At 48.4% G+C, this 16977-nt stretch overlaps 1 protein-coding gene across 1 annotated transcript in view; it reads right to left on the bottom strand.

The window, feature by feature from the left end:
• AK7 (adenylate kinase 7) overlaps positions 1 to 16977 on the bottom strand; it is a 49851-nt gene that overhangs the window by 19301 nt on the left and 13573 nt on the right. Inside the window, exons 4-12 of the mRNA XM_060181019.1 lie at positions 15318 to 15412; positions 14758 to 14868; positions 12811 to 12891; positions 11516 to 11604; positions 9433 to 9523; positions 7795 to 7872; positions 5591 to 5740; positions 2529 to 2657; positions 7 to 139 (exon numbers count right to left, since the gene is read on the bottom strand). Coding sequence (XP_060037002.1) covers positions 7 to 139; positions 2529 to 2657; positions 5591 to 5740; positions 7795 to 7872; positions 9433 to 9523; positions 11516 to 11604; positions 12811 to 12891; positions 14758 to 14868; positions 15318 to 15412 — 957 coding nt within the window. The remainder of the gene's footprint in view (positions 1 to 6; positions 140 to 2528; positions 2658 to 5590; positions 5741 to 7794; positions 7873 to 9432; positions 9524 to 11515; positions 11605 to 12810; positions 12892 to 14757; positions 14869 to 15317; positions 15413 to 16977) is intronic.

Raw genomic sequence — 16977 nt, 5'->3', positions numbered from 1 at the left:
CCTTACCTGCGTTCTGCTCCAAGTTTTCCTTGACGCCGTCCAAGAGCTCCTGGGCGTCTTCCACATTCTCCTCCTCCTCCTCTTCCTCCTCTACTTCCTCTTCTCCTTCCCCGATGTCTTTGGGTGCGACAATGGCCTCCTGCACGCAGCAAGGACATGAAATGACAGTGTCCTGCTCTCACGTGCTGCCTCCAAATCACCTGACAGGTGACCTGGGGAAGGCTGAGACCCACACGGGGGGCAGAGCACAGAACTAGCCTGTCTGGGGCCCTGGGTTCGATCCTTCGCATCACATATACCAGCAAGGGTCCCTGGTCTCTCTCTCGCATTACAAATAATAATAAATAATAAATAATAATAATGCAGTGCCAGGAAATGAACTCGGGACCTCATGACTGTGTGATGCTGTTCAGAGACCTTCTGAGGCCAATTTCCTTTTTTAAGTTTTTCTTTCTTAAATTTTTATTTATTTATTTATTTATTTATTTATTAACTAGAGCACTGCTCAGCTCTGGCTTATGATAGTGCGGGGGATTGAATCTGGGAACCTGACAGAGCCTCAGGCATAAGAGTCTGTTTGCATAACCATTATGCTATCTACCCTCGCCCCTATTTATTTAATTAATCAATTTATTTATATTTATTTATTTTTCCTTTTTGTTGCCCTTGTTGTTTTTTATTGTTGCTGTTGTTATTGATGCTGTTGTTGGATAGAATAGAGAGAAATGGAGAGAGGAGGGGAAGACAAAAGAGGGAGAGAGAAAGACAGACACCTGCAGACCTGCTTCACCGCCTATGAAGCGACTCCCCTGAAGGTGGAGAGCAGGAGCTTGAATCGGGATTTTAATGCCAGTCCTTGTGCTTCATGCCACGTGTGCTTAACCCTTTACACTACTACCCAACCCCCCCTTTTTTTTTAAATCAACAGGACAGAGAGAAATTGAGAGGGGAGATGAGAGAGAAAGAGAGACTTGCAGACCTGGTTCACTGCTTGAGAACCATCCTCCCCTCCCCCGAAGGTGGGGAGCCAGGGGCTTGAACCTGTGCACCATGGTTCTGCCCACCTCCATACATTTTTTTTAAAAAAGATTTTATTTATTTATTAATGAGAAATATAGGAGAAGAGAGAAAGCACCAGACATCACTCTGGCACATGTCCTGCCGGGGATCGAACTCAGGACCTCATGCTTGAGAGTCCAAAACCTTATCACTGCGCCACCTCCCAGACCACCATACATTTTTTTTTAAAACACACTTTCCCAGGTATTCTGCTTCCTTGGAGCAGATCCACTTTGCAGAACTCGAGACTATTTCCCAGTAGCCATTTATGGACATGCAGTGATGCATCTACCACGGTCAATCTAAGGATTCTATACGTCAGTGAAGTTGGAGGGGGGGGAGGTCATGCATTTGCTTACTGGGCTGGGCAACAGGCTGAGTGCCCCTGCCCCGAGGACCCAGGACCGACTGGATCTCTGTCTCTGCCTCTCTGACTCTCTCTCTATAAAATAACAGCTTGTGGTCCAGGAGTTGGTGCAGTGGCTAAGGAACTAGACTCTCAAGCATGAGGGCCTGAGTTCAATCCCCGGCAGCACACGTACCAGAGTGATATCTGGTTCTTCTCTCTCTCTCTTCTTATCTTTTTCATTAATAAATAAAATCTTGGGAGTCAGGCGGTAGCGCAGTGGGTTAAGTGCACATGGCGCAAAGCGCAAGGACCAGCCTAAAGATGCTGGTTCGAGCCCCTGGCTCCCCACTTGCAGGGAAGTCACTTCACAGGCGGTGAAGCAGGTCTGCAGGTGTCTATCTTTCTCTCCCCCTCTCTGTCTTCCCCTCCTCTCTCCATTTCCCTCTGTCCTATCCAACAACGAAGACATCAATAACTACAACAATAACTACAATGAAACAACAAAGGCAACAAAAAAAAATCTTAAAAAAAAATAACAGCTTAAATTTTTTCTAAGAAGATGACATATCTCTTTGTAGGATGCTATGTGAAATTGGTGATCTTTTAGTAATTGATGAAGCAAAGCCTCTTGAAAAATAATAATACAGTGGGTTAAGCACACGTGGCACAAAGCACCAGGACCAGCATAAAGATCCCGGTTCGAGCCCCCGGCTCCCCACCTGCAGGGGAGTCGCTTCACAGGCGGTGAAGCAGGTCTGCAGGTGTCTGTCTTTCTCTCCCTCTCTCTGTCTTCCCCTCCTCTCTCCATTTCTCTCTGTCCTGTCCAACAACGACAACATCAATAACAACAACAATAATTACAACAAGAAAACAAGGACAACAAAAGAGAATGAATAAATAAATAGATAAATATTTAAAAAAAGAAAGAAAGACAAATAATAATACAAGAGCTCCAGCAGCCCAGGAGGTGGATCAAGTGTTGGACTCTTCAAGCGTGAGTTTGACCCTGGGCAGCGCGTGTGCCTCCCCACACACATCCACTGAAAGGAGTAAAGCCTAGGGACATTGCTGTGCGTCCCAGAATTCCTGTAGACGCCAGAACAACAGCTGAGTGTGTTACCAGCTTTGCGATGGCTTCGGAAATGACATCCTTCAGGTGGACGCGGTGCAGCTTGTAATGCTTGCACAAGGCTTCCGCAATGCTGGACTTGCCCACGGCCGGAGGCCCCAGAATGCAAATCTTGATGGGCTGGAAGAAGACAACAGGACTAGGCTGAAGCGAGCTCTGAAAGATCTGTTTGTAATCAACAACTTGTTGGGCTTTGTGTGTGAACTCTCATTTCAGCCACCAGGTTCTAGGTGCCAGCATGATGCCAACCAGACTTCCCTGGACAGACGACCCCACCAATGTGTCTCGGAGCTCCGCTTCCCCAGAGCTCCACCCCACTAGGGAAAGAGAGAGACAGGCTGGGAGTATGGATCCACCTGTCAACGCCCATGTTCAGCGGGGAAGTAATTACAGAAGCCAGACCTTCCACCTTCTGCATCCCACAATGACCCTGGGTCCATACTCCCAGAGGGATAAAGAATAGGAGAGCTACCAGGGGAGGGGATGGGATACAGAGTTCTGGTGGTGGGAACTGTGTGGAGTTGTATCCCTCTTATCTTATGGTTTTGTCAGCATTTCCTTTTTTATAAATAAAAAAAGAAAGAAAGATCTGTTTACTTTCGCTTTGGGGAGGGGGGTGTCTCTTTTTGAAACCCTATTGGTCCTGCAGTTAATTCTGGATCCTTAGTGACCTTGCCCAGAGTCACTTCCACTGCTGTTTGTCTTCAGGATTTCTCTCTCTCTCTCTCTCTCTCTCTCTCCCTCTCTCCCTTTCTACTATCCTTCCTTTATTCTTTCCTTCCTTCCTTCCTTTCATTCTTCCTTTCTTTCTTTCTTTCTTTCTTTCTTTCTTCCTTCCTTTCTTTCTCTCTGTCTTTCTTTCTCCCTTTCTTTCTTAGGTTTGACTCAGTCTTTAAGGAGGGTTCTTTTTATTAGTGATTTAATAATGATTGATAGGATTGTAGGATAAGAGGGGTACAATTTCATATAATTCCTACCATCAGAGCTCCATATTTCATCCCCGCCATTGGAAGCTTCCCTATTCTTTATCCCTCTGGGAGTACGGACCAAAGATCAATAAAGTAGGAACGACAGAAGCTGGATAAAGGGACCAGGTGGTGGCACACCTGGTTAAGTGCTCAAGTTACAATACGTAAGGACCCAAGTTCAAGCCCCTGATGCCCACCTGCAGGGGGGAAGCTTCATGAGTGGTGAAGCAGGGCTGCAGGTGTCTCTCTGTCTCCCTTTCTGTCTTTCTCTCCCCTCTCAATTTCTCTCTGTCCTGTCCAAAAAACTGGGAAAAAACTGTCTACCCACTTTAATCTTACACATGCTTCCCAGGATTAAATGCAAAGGTTTGATCAGGGAGCAAGCTTCAGAGAGCAAGGGTGGGGCTTGAAGCTGGGTAACCCTTCTCGCTGTGTTTGCATCTGAGCTAACCTGACCCTTACTAGTGTCCTTGAAGGCATGTCTTCACTTCTCTCTCTCTCTCTTTTTAAAAATATTTTTGTTGGGGAAGTTGGGCAGTAGCGCAGTGGGTTAAAGTGCATGTGGTGCAAAGCACAAGCACCGACATAAGGGCCCCGGTTTGAGCCCCCGACTCTCCACCTGGAGGACAGTTGCTTCACAGGTGGTGAAGCAGGTCTGCACGTGTCTATCTTTCTACCCCCACCTCTGTCTTCCCCTTCTCTCTCCATTTCTCTCTCTCCTTTCTAAAATGACATCAATAACTACAACAATAATAAAAAAAAACAAGGGTAGCAAAAGGGAACATAAATAAATATATATTTTCTATTGGGGCCAGGTGGTGGCACACCTGGTTGAGTGCACATTTTACAGTGTGCAAGGACCTGGGTTAAAGCCCCTAGGTCCTCACCTGCAGGGGGAAAGCTTCACAAGTGGTGAGGCAGGGTGTCTCTCTGTCTCTCCCTCTTTTTTTTTTAACCATAATACTGCTCAGCTCTGGTTTATGGTGGTGCAGAGGATTGAATTTGGGACTTTGGAGCCTCAGGCATGAGTGTCTCTTTGCATAACCATTATGCTATCTACCCTCTCTATCTCCCCATTCCCCCTTAAGTTCTGGCCATCTCTACTATCCAATAAACAGAAATAATAGGGCCCAGGTGGTGGTGCACCTGTTTGAGCGCACATGTTACAGTCCACAAAGACCCAGGTTCGAGCCCAGTCCCCATCTGTAGGGGGAAAGCTTCGCAAGTGGTGAAGCAGGGCTGCAGGTGTCTCTCTGTCTCTCTCTATCTCCCCTTTCCCTATCAATTTCTGGTTGTTTCTATCCAATAGATTAAAATAATTTAAAAAATTAAGAAACAAAGACAATAAAAAATATATATATATGGTCCAGACAGAGAGAAGTTAGAAGTGGGGAGAGAGAGAGAGAGAGAGACCAGCAGCACTCTTTCATCACTTGTGAAGCTTCCCCTGCTGCAGATGGGGGCTGGGGGCTAGAACCCAGGTCCTTGTGCCCTGTAACATGCACTCATTCAGGTACGCCTCTACTTCTCCAAGCCTCAGTCTTCCCTTCCTGTCTCGATTTCTCTCTGTCCTATCTAACAACAGCAGCCGCAGCTGCAACAAAGATGATAATAACAGCAACAGCAACAATGGAAAAATGGCCTCCGGGAGCAGTGGATTTGTAGTGTTGACACCAAGCCCCATTGATAACCCTGCAGGCAAAATAAATAAATCATGATGACCTGCTGGGCCAGTAGGAATGGGCAGCAAGCAAACAGACTTTCTCTTCCACCCAATGTGTGTCCGAGCCAGGGCAGGATATGTGGTGTGTCTGATATTTTTCTTTGTCTGGACCACTTTGGACCCATCAATTTTGAGAACTCAAGCTCCCTTCAATCCCAACATAAGTCAATATCTGTGTGACTCTCACATGTGCAATGTTTGGTTGACAAGTATAACCTACAGTGTGTTCCCATGTGACAAGGGACTTGAATTCACAAGTGTGGGCACTGGAAAAATAAAGAGGTGTCCTAGGAATGGTCACACTTCCAGCTTTGTCTCCTTGGCTTGCGCTGGGCGGTTAGGCAGGACGTGCTCATAGTTACCAGTAAATGCCGGCTCTGCTTGTACTCCTTGAGGATGGTGCTGATGTTATCCACAAAGCCTGTTTGCGCAACCCACCGGATGTTGAAATTCTCTTTCACGAAGAGGGCTTCCATTCTCAGGTTGACCAGCAAGTGGTCCAGGCAGTCTTGCTAAGATTAAAGGGAGATTAATGATCTGTCCTCTCCTTTTCTTCCTTTCTTTCCCTTCTTTCTTCCTTCCTTTCTTTCTCTCTCTCTTTCTTTCTTTCAACACAAACCTAAACTCACCACTGCTATTCCGGAAGAAATGTATGTGATTACTAAATCTGCAAGTCAATGACGGGGCCTGGAGGTAGCTCACCTGACAGAGCATAACTCACTGGGCATGAGGCCCTGGTTCGAGGCCCCTAGGAGCACCATGGTCAGCACTGGGAAACTCCATGGATGATGAGCTGGTGTTGTGGTGTCTTTCCTCTATCTCAGGCAGCCAGAAATTGAGTGGAGGAGGGGAGGTAGACAGGGAGAGAGACAGAGAGACACCTGCAGCTCTGCTTTACCACTTGCAAAGCTTTCCCCCTGGGTTTTTGAACCCATGTCCTTGTGTACTGTAATATGTGCACTCAACCAAGTATGCCACCACCCAGCTCCTCCTCTTATAGTTTTGATTTATTTCATTTATTTCAGGAAAGTTGGTACATAGAGAGAGCAGAGTGAAAGAAAGTGATCAAAGCAGGATTGGGGATCAAACTCAGGACCTGAAACTTCTAAGTCCAGAGCTCCACCTATGTGCCACTTCCCAGGGATACCAGCTCATCTGTAACTTAAAACCAGCCTGGGTATGATAGTTTAAGTACTATTATGGGGGCAGGCACTCACTGGGGGTGTCTTGAAATATATCCCGTTGATAATGGGGAGAACGCCATCTACCATTTGATATGCAAAAAAGCTTTTGAGTGATTTTTCCAACCACAACTTCCAATGGTTTTTCAGAATAGAGAACAGGTCTGCAGAAAAAAGGACAGGTCTGCAGGAGAGAGCACAGGTCTGCAGGAGGGGACAGGTCTGCAGGAGAGAGCACAGGTCTGCAGGAGGGGACAGGTCTGCAGGAGAGAGGACAGGTCTGCAGGAGAGAGCACAGGTCTGCAGGAGGGGACAGGTCTGCAGGAGAGAGCACAGGTCTGCAGGAGGGGACAGGTCTGCAGGAGAGAGGACAGGTCTGCAGGAGGGGACAGGTCTGCAGGAGAGAGGACAGGTCTGCAGGAGGGGACAGGTCTTCAGGAGAGAGAACAAGTCTGCAGGAGGGGACAGGTCTACAGGAGAAAGGACAGGTCTGCAGGAAAGCGCTACGTGGCTCTCAGGCATTGGTGTTGGGGAGGAGGAGCCGACTGACGATGAGATGGACAACCAGGCTTAGTCTGAGTCCAGTCCCTCAAGTGCTAATATTTGTGACTGACCAGTTAAAAAGTCCACTTTTCTGTTGAAGGTAGCCACCTAGCACTAGCCATGGCTTTCAGTGTGGGCCTCCCCAGCAGCCTCTGAGTGGCCATAGGCACCCACCCAGTGGCCCTCACTTCAGCCTCCCCATGTTATTTCCCCTCTGCCTTAACTAGAATAATAAGGAAAGAGGGGGTTTGCACTCACGGAGCCTGTGTGTCTGATAGAGAAGGGAACAGACAAGGACAGTGAGTGGGAAACGGGGGCCATGCCTGTAGCCTGGCACGAAAGCACTCCAGTGCGATCCTCATACGGGAACGTTGCCTTCAATTTCTTTTCAAGAACAGAGTAGAGCAGCCAGAACTCGTTGTGTACTGGTGTCAGAGATGCCCTGGAGATGGGGCTCTCACTAGCTCAGTCTCCCTTTCCCCAGCTCCCTGCCCCTCCCCACCCCGAGATGCACCTGCCTGCCGTCTTCTCGGGTACTGAGCACCTGAACAAACCCGCTTTCCTCCCGCCCATCCTCAGCTCTTTTTTTTTTTATTTTTAAAAGATTTTATTTATTTATTAATGAGAAACATAGGAGGAGAGAGAAAATACCATCACCCTGATACACGTGCTGCCGGGGATTGAACTCAGGCCCTCATGCTTAAGAGTCCGATGCTTTTATCCACTGCACCAACTCCCGGACCACTTGTCTTCAGCTCTTGAACATGGTCTCTCATGCACTGACCTTTGACGTTCAGGTGACATGGCGATACAAAGAGTAGAGGAAAGTCCCACGCACTTACTCTTAATTCCTTGCTTAGGAAGGCGTTTTCTTTGGGCACTTTCTGGATCTTCCCAGGACCAGTACTCTTACTGATGCACTAGTAGAGAAAAACACAAACGCTATCTCATACTCCTGTAAGGTGTTGTTATCTACTTGTTGATTTATTTTGTTTTACCGGAGCACTGCTCAACTCTGGTTTATGGTGATGCAGGGGATTGAACCTGGGACTTTGGAGCCTCAGGCCTGAGAGTTTCTTTGCAGAACCATTATGCTGTCTACCTCACTCTCCTTAGCTACTTGTTTGAGAAGGAGAGAGGGAGGCCTGAGTGCTACTCAGCTCGGGCATACACAGTGCCAGGGCTGAACTTGACCTCCTGGTGCGAGTCCTGTGCTTTGTGCTCTGTGCTGAGCCACCTCCCTGCTGCAAGTGCCCCCCCCCCCCACACACACACACAGACTGGCTATCTGTGCAGGGAGTTCCAGCAAGCAGCAAGCCTCCTGCAGGTGCTCACGGTGAGTTTGCTTTGAAGGGTGTTCTGTTGTGGGCACTGGGGCGTCACCACTCCGGGCTGGCTCACTCTTTCTCTCTCTTTCCTTCTCCTCCTCCTGCTACTCTTCCTTTTCCCTCCTCCTGCTTTTCTTTTCTTTTTTTTTAAATTCATTTTTTGGCTGTACATGCCTACCTCTTTATTTTTTAAATATACTTTTTTTTTTTATTTATGTGTCTTGGATAGAGACAGACATTTAGAGGGAAGGGGAGAGAGAGAGGGAGACACCTGCAGTCCTGCTTCACCACTCATGAAGCTTCTTCCTTTATGAGGGGACTGGGGCGCTTCAACCTGGGTCCTTGTGCACTGCAATGTGTGCACTGAACCAGGTACACCACTATCCAGCCCTTCTCTTTTTAAATTTTATTTAAAAAAGATTTATTTACTTTCCCTTTTGTTGCCCTTGTTTTTTTAATTGTTGTAGTTATTATTATTGTTATTGATGTCATCATTGTTGAATAGGACAGAGAGAAATGGAGAGAGGAGGGGAAAACAGAGAGGGAGAAAAAGACAGACAGACACCTGCAGACCTGCTTCACCCTTATGAAGGGATACCCTGCAGGTGGGGAGCTGGAGGCTTGAACCGGGATCCTTACGCCGGTCCTTGTGCTTTGAGCCACCTGCACTTAACCTGCTATGCTACCGCCCGAGTCCCCCCCCTCCCCCATTTTAAAACAAGAGCTCTGCTCAGCCCTTACGGTGATGCCTGGGATTACATCTGGGCATCAAAGTCTTTGCAAACCCAGAGGAAGTCTGAGGAGCCCTGGTTGAGAAGGCAGGATTTGGAAGCCTTCAGTTTCTCTCTATGTGCACCAAACCCAGCTCCTGGCTAGCCTGCCTCCCCCTCCCCTGCCCTCACTCCCACCTACATGAAGGTGACACTCTTGAGGATGGGCAGGTTGATTGGAGGTACTCCAGCCTCCAACTGTGGATTCCAATGGCAGTAAAACCTTGCTCCCTCCGCCCCCATGGCAAGGCTGGTGTGGCACAGCTTGGCTTTCTGCTTGAGAGCTTAGCTTGTGCTTGAGTTCGTTAGCACACCAGGTCCTGTAAGCAGCTCTTAAGGGTAAAATGGTTCCCAGAGGGCCCCAGCTCTGACGGGGCTGTACCTTGACCAGGTCTTCCAGGGTGTGCACAGACTCATCCACGGCGACCAGGTAGTGGAGCTTGGGCACGTGGTCTATGATGTTCTGCACCACCCTGTGGGCCGCCAGAGGGAACAAAGCAAAGCCGGCCGGTCAGTTACATTGAAGATGAGTCCACTTGTCACAGGAGCCAGCCAGAAGCTTTTGTCTTTCTCAGACAAGTGTTGGAGCTGCAATTCAGAGCCCAGTGGGTCTGGCTCTGTGGTGAAGCAGGAACTCAGACATGACCTGAGACATGACAGTGGCCAGCCAGGAGGACACAGAGAGCTGACCTGTGATGCCCCATCCCAGGTCCATGATGAATGACCCTCCAAATGGCTCTCCCTGATTCTGTCTAATGGTGTGTGTAGAAAAAAAAGAGAAGACGTAGTGACCTTGCTTGTCTGTAGACACCAGGAGAGGAGGGGACATACTGGGAATGTGCCAGTTTCCTATTTACATTAGACTAAGTTCTCAAAACACTGCATCTTTGTACTTATTCAGATATAAGTCAGAGGGAGAGAAAGAGAAGCCGCTGCACCAAAGATTGCTTCAGTATGGTGGGGGCCAGGCTCGAACCTGGGCCACACACGTGGCAAAGTAGCACACCATCCAGTGAGCCATCTTGCCAGCCTCATCTCACCGTCTCTTTTGGTTTCTTTTTGTGTTAAAGGGTGAACACTATTCAATGAATCCTGTGGGGTTGGGGGGGAGGGAGGGAAGGCTACCGATGGGGTGGAGGACTAAGTCCTTCTGCCATGGGAAGTAATTTAGTCTTCTTAAAAGCAGCACAGAAGATTCTTCCAGGTCTCTAGAACCTAAATAGTGTAATCGTGCAGAACTTGGCGGAAACAAGAGGTCCAGTGTTCATGCTGGCGGACGCAGGCATAGGTTCTGGGTGAACTAGGAAGCAGCCACGCTGCAGGGAGGGCCCCTTCAGGAGTGAAGATTAAGTTGGTGGCCTTGGAAAGTAGAGACGAGGGGTCCCCAGTCAGTGTAAAAATCCGGCTGGGGTTGTGGCCAGTGGGTGGGAGGGAGAGAGAATGGGATCTAGAAATAGGAGCCTCAAGAAAGCATGGAAAACGTAAGTGCTTCAGTCAAAGGCTGCTAGAATCAGGCCCTCAGAACATCAGCACGGAGCCAGCAGTTCTTTGGTCTGGAGGGGGAGTCGGAGTCCGCAGAGGGGCAGAGTCAGGATTCTCTCAGTGTGAAAGGCATCTGACAGCTCTGCCTCAGGTGCCTGCAGGTGTGTATGAATGCACGTGTGTGTGCCTACATGTATGCATGCGTGTGAGTCAAGACTTCAGGTTAGGGAGCTGGGTGGTAGTGCAGCGGGTTAAGCGCACGAGTTGCAAAGCGCAAGGACTGGTGTGAAGATCCCGGTTCGAGGCCCCGGCTCCCCACCTGCAGGGGAGTCGCTTCACAGGCGGTGAAGCAGGTCTGCAGGTGTCTGTCTTTCTCTCCCCCTCTCTGTCTTCCCCTCCTCTCTCCATTTCTCTCTGTCCTATCCAACAAACGACATCAATAACAACAACAACAACAATAATAACTACAATAGCAATTTAAAAAAAGACTTCAGGTTTAGAACTGGCTATTGTCTGAGCTGGATGTAGCACACTCACCTGTGACAACAGACTAAGAATCTGAGATGCCCTCCCCCGAAGTCACCTAGCAAACTCCTCTATCCCAAAACTGGAAGACAAACTATGCTGTTAAAGAGTTTATGTTTCTGAAAGAACAAAGCAGGGCATCATTCTGACACATGAAGTTTCAGGGACCAAACAGGGAACCTTGTTGCTTGCAAGTCTGGTGCTCCACCTCCCAGGCCACTGCTGGTCACGTTGCTGAGGGGTTCACCTGAGCTTGTTCTCAGAGCTGGGAGTTGGGGCACCTTTAGGTGTGGACAGTGTTTATCAGATGCAAATGGAGATACTGAACAGTAACTTCTGTGTGGCGTTGCTGGGAAGGAGCACTGCCCTGAGGTGCACGAGGGTCTTAGCACCTTGCCAGTGCTCCATGGATGTTATAAACAAACACATGGAAGTCAGGTCTCTAAGGGAGTCCTTACCCCGCGAGATCCATAACATGAATTGCTGGAATCACGTTTGTTCCATTGCCAAACACTGGTAAGGCAGGGAGCTCCCCCAGCCAAGCCATCTGAAAGAGAGGGGGACAGGCATTCGACACATGCCAGCAGCTCCCAAAGGTCTGCCTCTGGCAGGAGTCACCTGCAGGAGATGCAGAGATTCACTTTAGGTCAGATTCTATTAGGAGTAAGCAAACACATTACCGTGCACAAGGACTCTCACAAGAATCTGGGTTCGAGTCCCTGGCTACCCATATGCAGGGGTGAAGCAGGTCTGCAGGTGTCTTTCTCTCTCCCTCTCTATCTCCCCCTTCCCTTTCAATTTCCCTCTGTCCTATCAACAAAAGTGGAAAAAATGGCCACCAAAGGCAGTGGACTGTAGTGCCAGCACTGAGCCCCAGTGACAACCCTAGAGGCAGAGAGAGAGAGAGAGAGAGACCAGAGCAGAAATCTGGCATATCTGCCACCGAGGCCTGAACTCAGGGTCTCGAGCAGACAAGTCCAGTGCTGCATACACACAGTGTGCCGCCTGCCTGCCTGCTCTGGCTTAGTTTTTGCCGCTATCATGCCACCTCCTTAATCCCACTGTCTGGAAGCCTCCCCTCTCCTCCCCTAAGTAACCGAGCCAGCTCCCTCCCTGCCTTTTGCCTTCTGCTCAGATGGCCCCACATGCCTCCCAGTCCCAGCCGCACTCGCCCACTCTCTCCTGTCCTCTGTCCGGACAGTCGGCCCTGACTGGCAGGATTATCATCTCTTGGGGCTTCCTCCCTCACTGGACTAGGAATCCCACAGTGCAGGAGGCTGCCTGCTTTGCCACATGTGTGAACCAGGTTCAGTTCTCAGGTAAAGCATATGGGAGCTTATCGCACTGTGCAAAATGTTTGTGCTGTAGTCTCCCCCCACCCCCACCCCCACCCCAGTCCAGAACGAAGCCCCAGTCAGTAACAACAAAGCCCTCTCTCCCACAGACCAGGGAGCTAGCTCAGTGGTAGAGCACAGACTTAGAAGAGAGGGCCCTGTGTGACACATCCTGGCTATAATCCCTCCCCAGCACCAATTAAAAACCCACACAGGGCTGGAGAGAGAGCTCAACGTGTAGGGTGCATGCTTCGCGGGAAGCTCCAGTATTGGGGTGGCTCTCCCTCTCTGTGTCTCCTTGCCTCCCTGTGGGGACAAAAGCATTGATCTGGGAGTGGGGAAATGGTGCAGGCATGAAGCCCAGCTCTGCAAACAAGACCAAACATTTACACGGTCATAGGGGGAAAAAGAAGTCGTACCTTGAAAAATGTGTGTAAGACGCCCTCTTCCATTCCATACTGAATTCCAGCTGCCACTACGTAAGTGGTAAACTTTTTGACCTGTGATGTAAAATACAGAGAAAGCTGAGTATCATGACATAATCATAATCAGAGGACACATCACACTTACAGAATCTGGAATTATAAGAACTGTAGGCATTCTCATCTGACCTTTGGCTTTAATATTCACTTATTTCCTGAGCACTGCCCAGCTCTGACTCATGATGATGCTGGAAATTGAACCTTATACCCCAGAACCTCAAGCATGAAAGTCATTGCACAACCAATAATCTCCCAACCCTTTTCAATAAGACTGAGCTTGGAGAGCTTTCAATCTTTCAATGTCCCTATTGTAAAACCCTCTGAAATCACTAGGTGTCACTTTAGAACTATTATTAATCACTACTCCCCACCCCCACCCCCGCCTCTTTTATTTGATAGGACAGAGATATTGTTGGAAAGGAGGGTATAGAAAGGGAGACAGACAGAAAGACACCTGCAGCATTACTTCGCTGCTTGTAAAGCTTCCCTCCTGCAGGTAGGGACCTAGGGCTTCTGCCCTGGCCAACTGGGTGTGCCACTGCCAGCCCCTATCATGGCTACTTTAGGTCTTCTAACGGGAAAAAGGGAGGAAACCCTTTAGACAAATGGGTTCTTTGCAAATTAAATGAGAATGATGATCACAGAAGCTACTTCTCAGAAACTGAACATTTTACAGGGGACGATCACAGGAGGATTCCTTAAACAAACACGGGTGTGTGTGTGTGTGGGGGGGGGGGTTTGACAGCATAATGGTGATGCTAAGAGACGCTCATGCTTGAGGCTCCAAATTCTCAGGTTCAATCTCCTGTACCACTATAAGCCAGAGGTGAGCAGTGATCTGGTAAAAAAAACAGACAAACAAACACTTAGCCATGTCTCGCAGGTAGAAACAAGTGATCACCAGTTTTATTATTCCTATTCATCACCAGGGAATTCCTGATATCTATTTTTATAAAGAGAACATGAATAAAATAGTTACATACATGTCAAAGTGACAAGTGCTCAGCGATACCTGATGCCAGGGACCTCAGCTCTCTACAAAGCAGGCACTCTACCCACTGAGCCACCTCCAAAGCTGTTAAAAGGAACCTTTCTGGGGCCAGGTGGTGGTGCATCTGGTTAAGTACACACACTACTGTGTGCGAGGACCCAGGTTCAAGGCCCTGGTCCCTATCTTCAGGGGAAAAGCTTCAGGATTGGTAAAGCAGGGCTTCATGTGTCTCTCTCTCTTTCACTCTCTCCTCTCTCTCTTTTAATAGTTTATTTATTTATTAATGAGAATGATAGGAGGAGAGAAAGAACCAGACATCACACTGGTACATGTGCTCCTGGGGGTTGAACTCATGCTTGAGAGTTCAGTGCTCTGTCCATTGCACCATGTCCCAGATCTTTTTTTTTTTTTTTTTTACCAAAGCACAGAGCACTGATCAGCTCTGGGTCATGGTGGTATGGGGCATTGAACCTGGGACCTTGGAGCCTCAGGGTTGAGAGTCCCCTTGTATAACCATTATGCCATCTGCCCCTGTCTTTTTTTCCACTCCCCCTTTTTTAAAATGTCTTTTGTTTTTAGAATTTTTTTTACTACATCTATTTATTTATTGGCTAGAGACAGTCAGAAATCAAGAGGGAAGGGGGTAACAGAGAAGGAGAGAGACAGGGAGACACCTGCAGCACTGCTTCACCACTCACAAAGCTTTCCCCCTGCAGGTGGGGACGGACCAGGGGCTCGCACCTGGGTCCTTGAGCACTGAGCACTGTAACATGTGCGCTCAGGCAGGTGCGCCACCGCCTGCCCTCCCTCACTCTCTAGCTCCCCCTCCCCACTCAGTTTCGTTCTGTCTCTACCCAAAGATATACACACACAGCTCTGCCACCCAGACTTACATTCTTTCCCAACTTGAGAACTATTTTTTCAGCATTTATGTGATCCAGAAAATTGGGATGGTGCCGCCTTCTTCGATAATCTTCTTCAGTAAATGGAATATCAGTATCATCCTATAAGATAAAAACAAGTGGGCTTGGTACAGAAAAATCCAGAGGAAAGGGGGAGGTAGAGAGGGAAAGGGGGATGGATGTGTGTCAGGCGGTGGCTTAGGGTTAGTCCACATAGTACAAAGCGCAAGGACCCCACCTGCTGGGGAGAAACTTCACAGGCGGTGAAGCAGGTCTGCAGGTGTCTATATCTTTCTCTCCTCCTCTCTGACTTCCCCTCCTCTCTCGGTTTCTCCCTGTCCTATCCAACAACTACAACAAAGGCAGCAAAAAAAAAAAAAAGGCCTCCAGGAGCAGTGGATTCTCAGTGTAGGCCTTGAGCTCCAGTGATAACCCTGGAGGCCCCTGAAGGGAGTGTGCTTGGTCAGTGAACTCTGAGAGCTTGTTCTGGGACAGAGCTGCACAGTGGGAGACAGTTATCTCTGCAACCAGGCCTTCAACACAACACTTACAGGATCCAGGGGTTTGGACCTCGCCCATGTCATCACCGTGGACACCAAGATAAACAGCTTGCGTTTCTCAAAATGGTTGACCTCTTCGTTCAGGGCTGTGGGACCAGAAAGTACAGTGGTTATTTGGAGCCATAGCAGAAAAGTGTCACCCCCTCCCTCTCTTCCCTTTCCCCTCATTTAGTGTCACCCCCCTCCCTCTCTTCCCTTTTCCCCCATTTAGTGTCACCCCCTCCCTCTCTTCCCTTTTCCCCCATTTGTTTGTGACTAATAGTGGGTTACAAGATTGTAAGGTTGTAGTGTATATTCCGCACTACATGCACCACCAAAGTTCTGTGTCCCGACTCTCCCACCTTCCAAAGACAATCACCAGAATCCTCACAAAGTCTGCGTCTTCTTCTTTTTTTTTTTTTTGCAAGTTCATGTGTGTTAGTTTTCCTGATTTCACATGTAAGTAAAACTATCCAGTAGTCGTCTTTATTTCTTATTTTACTAAGCATAAATGACTAAATATATGTATATTTATATGAGACAGTTACTGAGAGAGAGATACCATGGTACTTGCTCAGCTCTGGCTGATGGCAGTGCTGGGGATTGAACCTGGGACCTCAGAGCCTCAGGCATGACAGTTTCTTTGCAGAACAATACGCTGTCTCAGCAGCCCTATTATTATTATTATCTGTAATGAGTAAGGAGAGAGAGAATGAGTTGGGCCAGGCAGTGGCTCACCTGGTTAAGTGCATCCATAACAGTGCACAAGGACTTGGGTTCAAGCCCCTGGTCCCACCTACGAGGGAAAAGCTTCCCAAGTGGTGAAGCAGGGCTGCAGGTGTCTCTCTGTCTCTCTCCCTCTCTCTCTCCCCCTCACCTCTCAATTTATCTGTCCCTACCCAATAATAAATAAATAAATGATTACATTTCAATAAAAATTACATCTCATTAATCAACAGAAAAGATTATAGAACATATATTCCAGAGTTCAGACCAATATTGGAAAATTACACAAGAGTTTATAAGTCATTCATATTAAACCCTTTGGACTAGTCTAACCTGAAATAAAGAGAGACAGAGAGAGAACAGAGCACCACTCCTTTTGCTCTCTCCAGCTGCTCAGGTGGTGCTGGGGACTGAAGCCAGGACCTCTTGTATGCAAGGCATACGCTCTACCACTGAGCTAACTGCCCGAACACCAGCAGGACTCCTTTCCACCCCACGGCAACGTGAATCACATTGATTCGTGGCCTTCACTGGTTCCTCACCATGTGAGATAGGTACTATCACCAGCTCTGTCTTACAGATAAGGAAACTGAGGCACAGTTTACTCAGGGTCATGATGAGAGTGGCGGCTCCAGGCAGCAAGGCCTGTGCTCTCCCCACACTGGCTAGCAGCATGGGGGCTGGGGTAGGCAACCCTATCAAAGCAGGGACTGGGGACTTTAAGCGACTTGGTGTCAGGCTTGTCTGCCCGGGCCTTCCCGCTTCACATTTACTGCAGTGGGGGGGAACTCTGGTTCCTCTCTTTCTTTCTCTCCTATGAAAATCATTCTCATAGGAAACAAGTTTTTAAAAAATTAGGGAAAAAAATAAAAGAAAGAAAAAAGAGAAACGTGGCTGGGAGGTGGCACAGTGGCTGGAGCATCGTGTTTCCAAGCCTGGTCAGTAG

The sequence above is a fragment of the Erinaceus europaeus genome, chromosome 22 (genome assembly GCF_950295315.1).
Source record: "Erinaceus europaeus chromosome 22, mEriEur2.1, whole genome shotgun sequence".
NCBI lineage: Eukaryota > Metazoa > Chordata > Mammalia > Eulipotyphla > Erinaceidae > Erinaceus > Erinaceus europaeus.
This window is presented reverse-complemented; position numbering and strand designations above follow the sequence as displayed.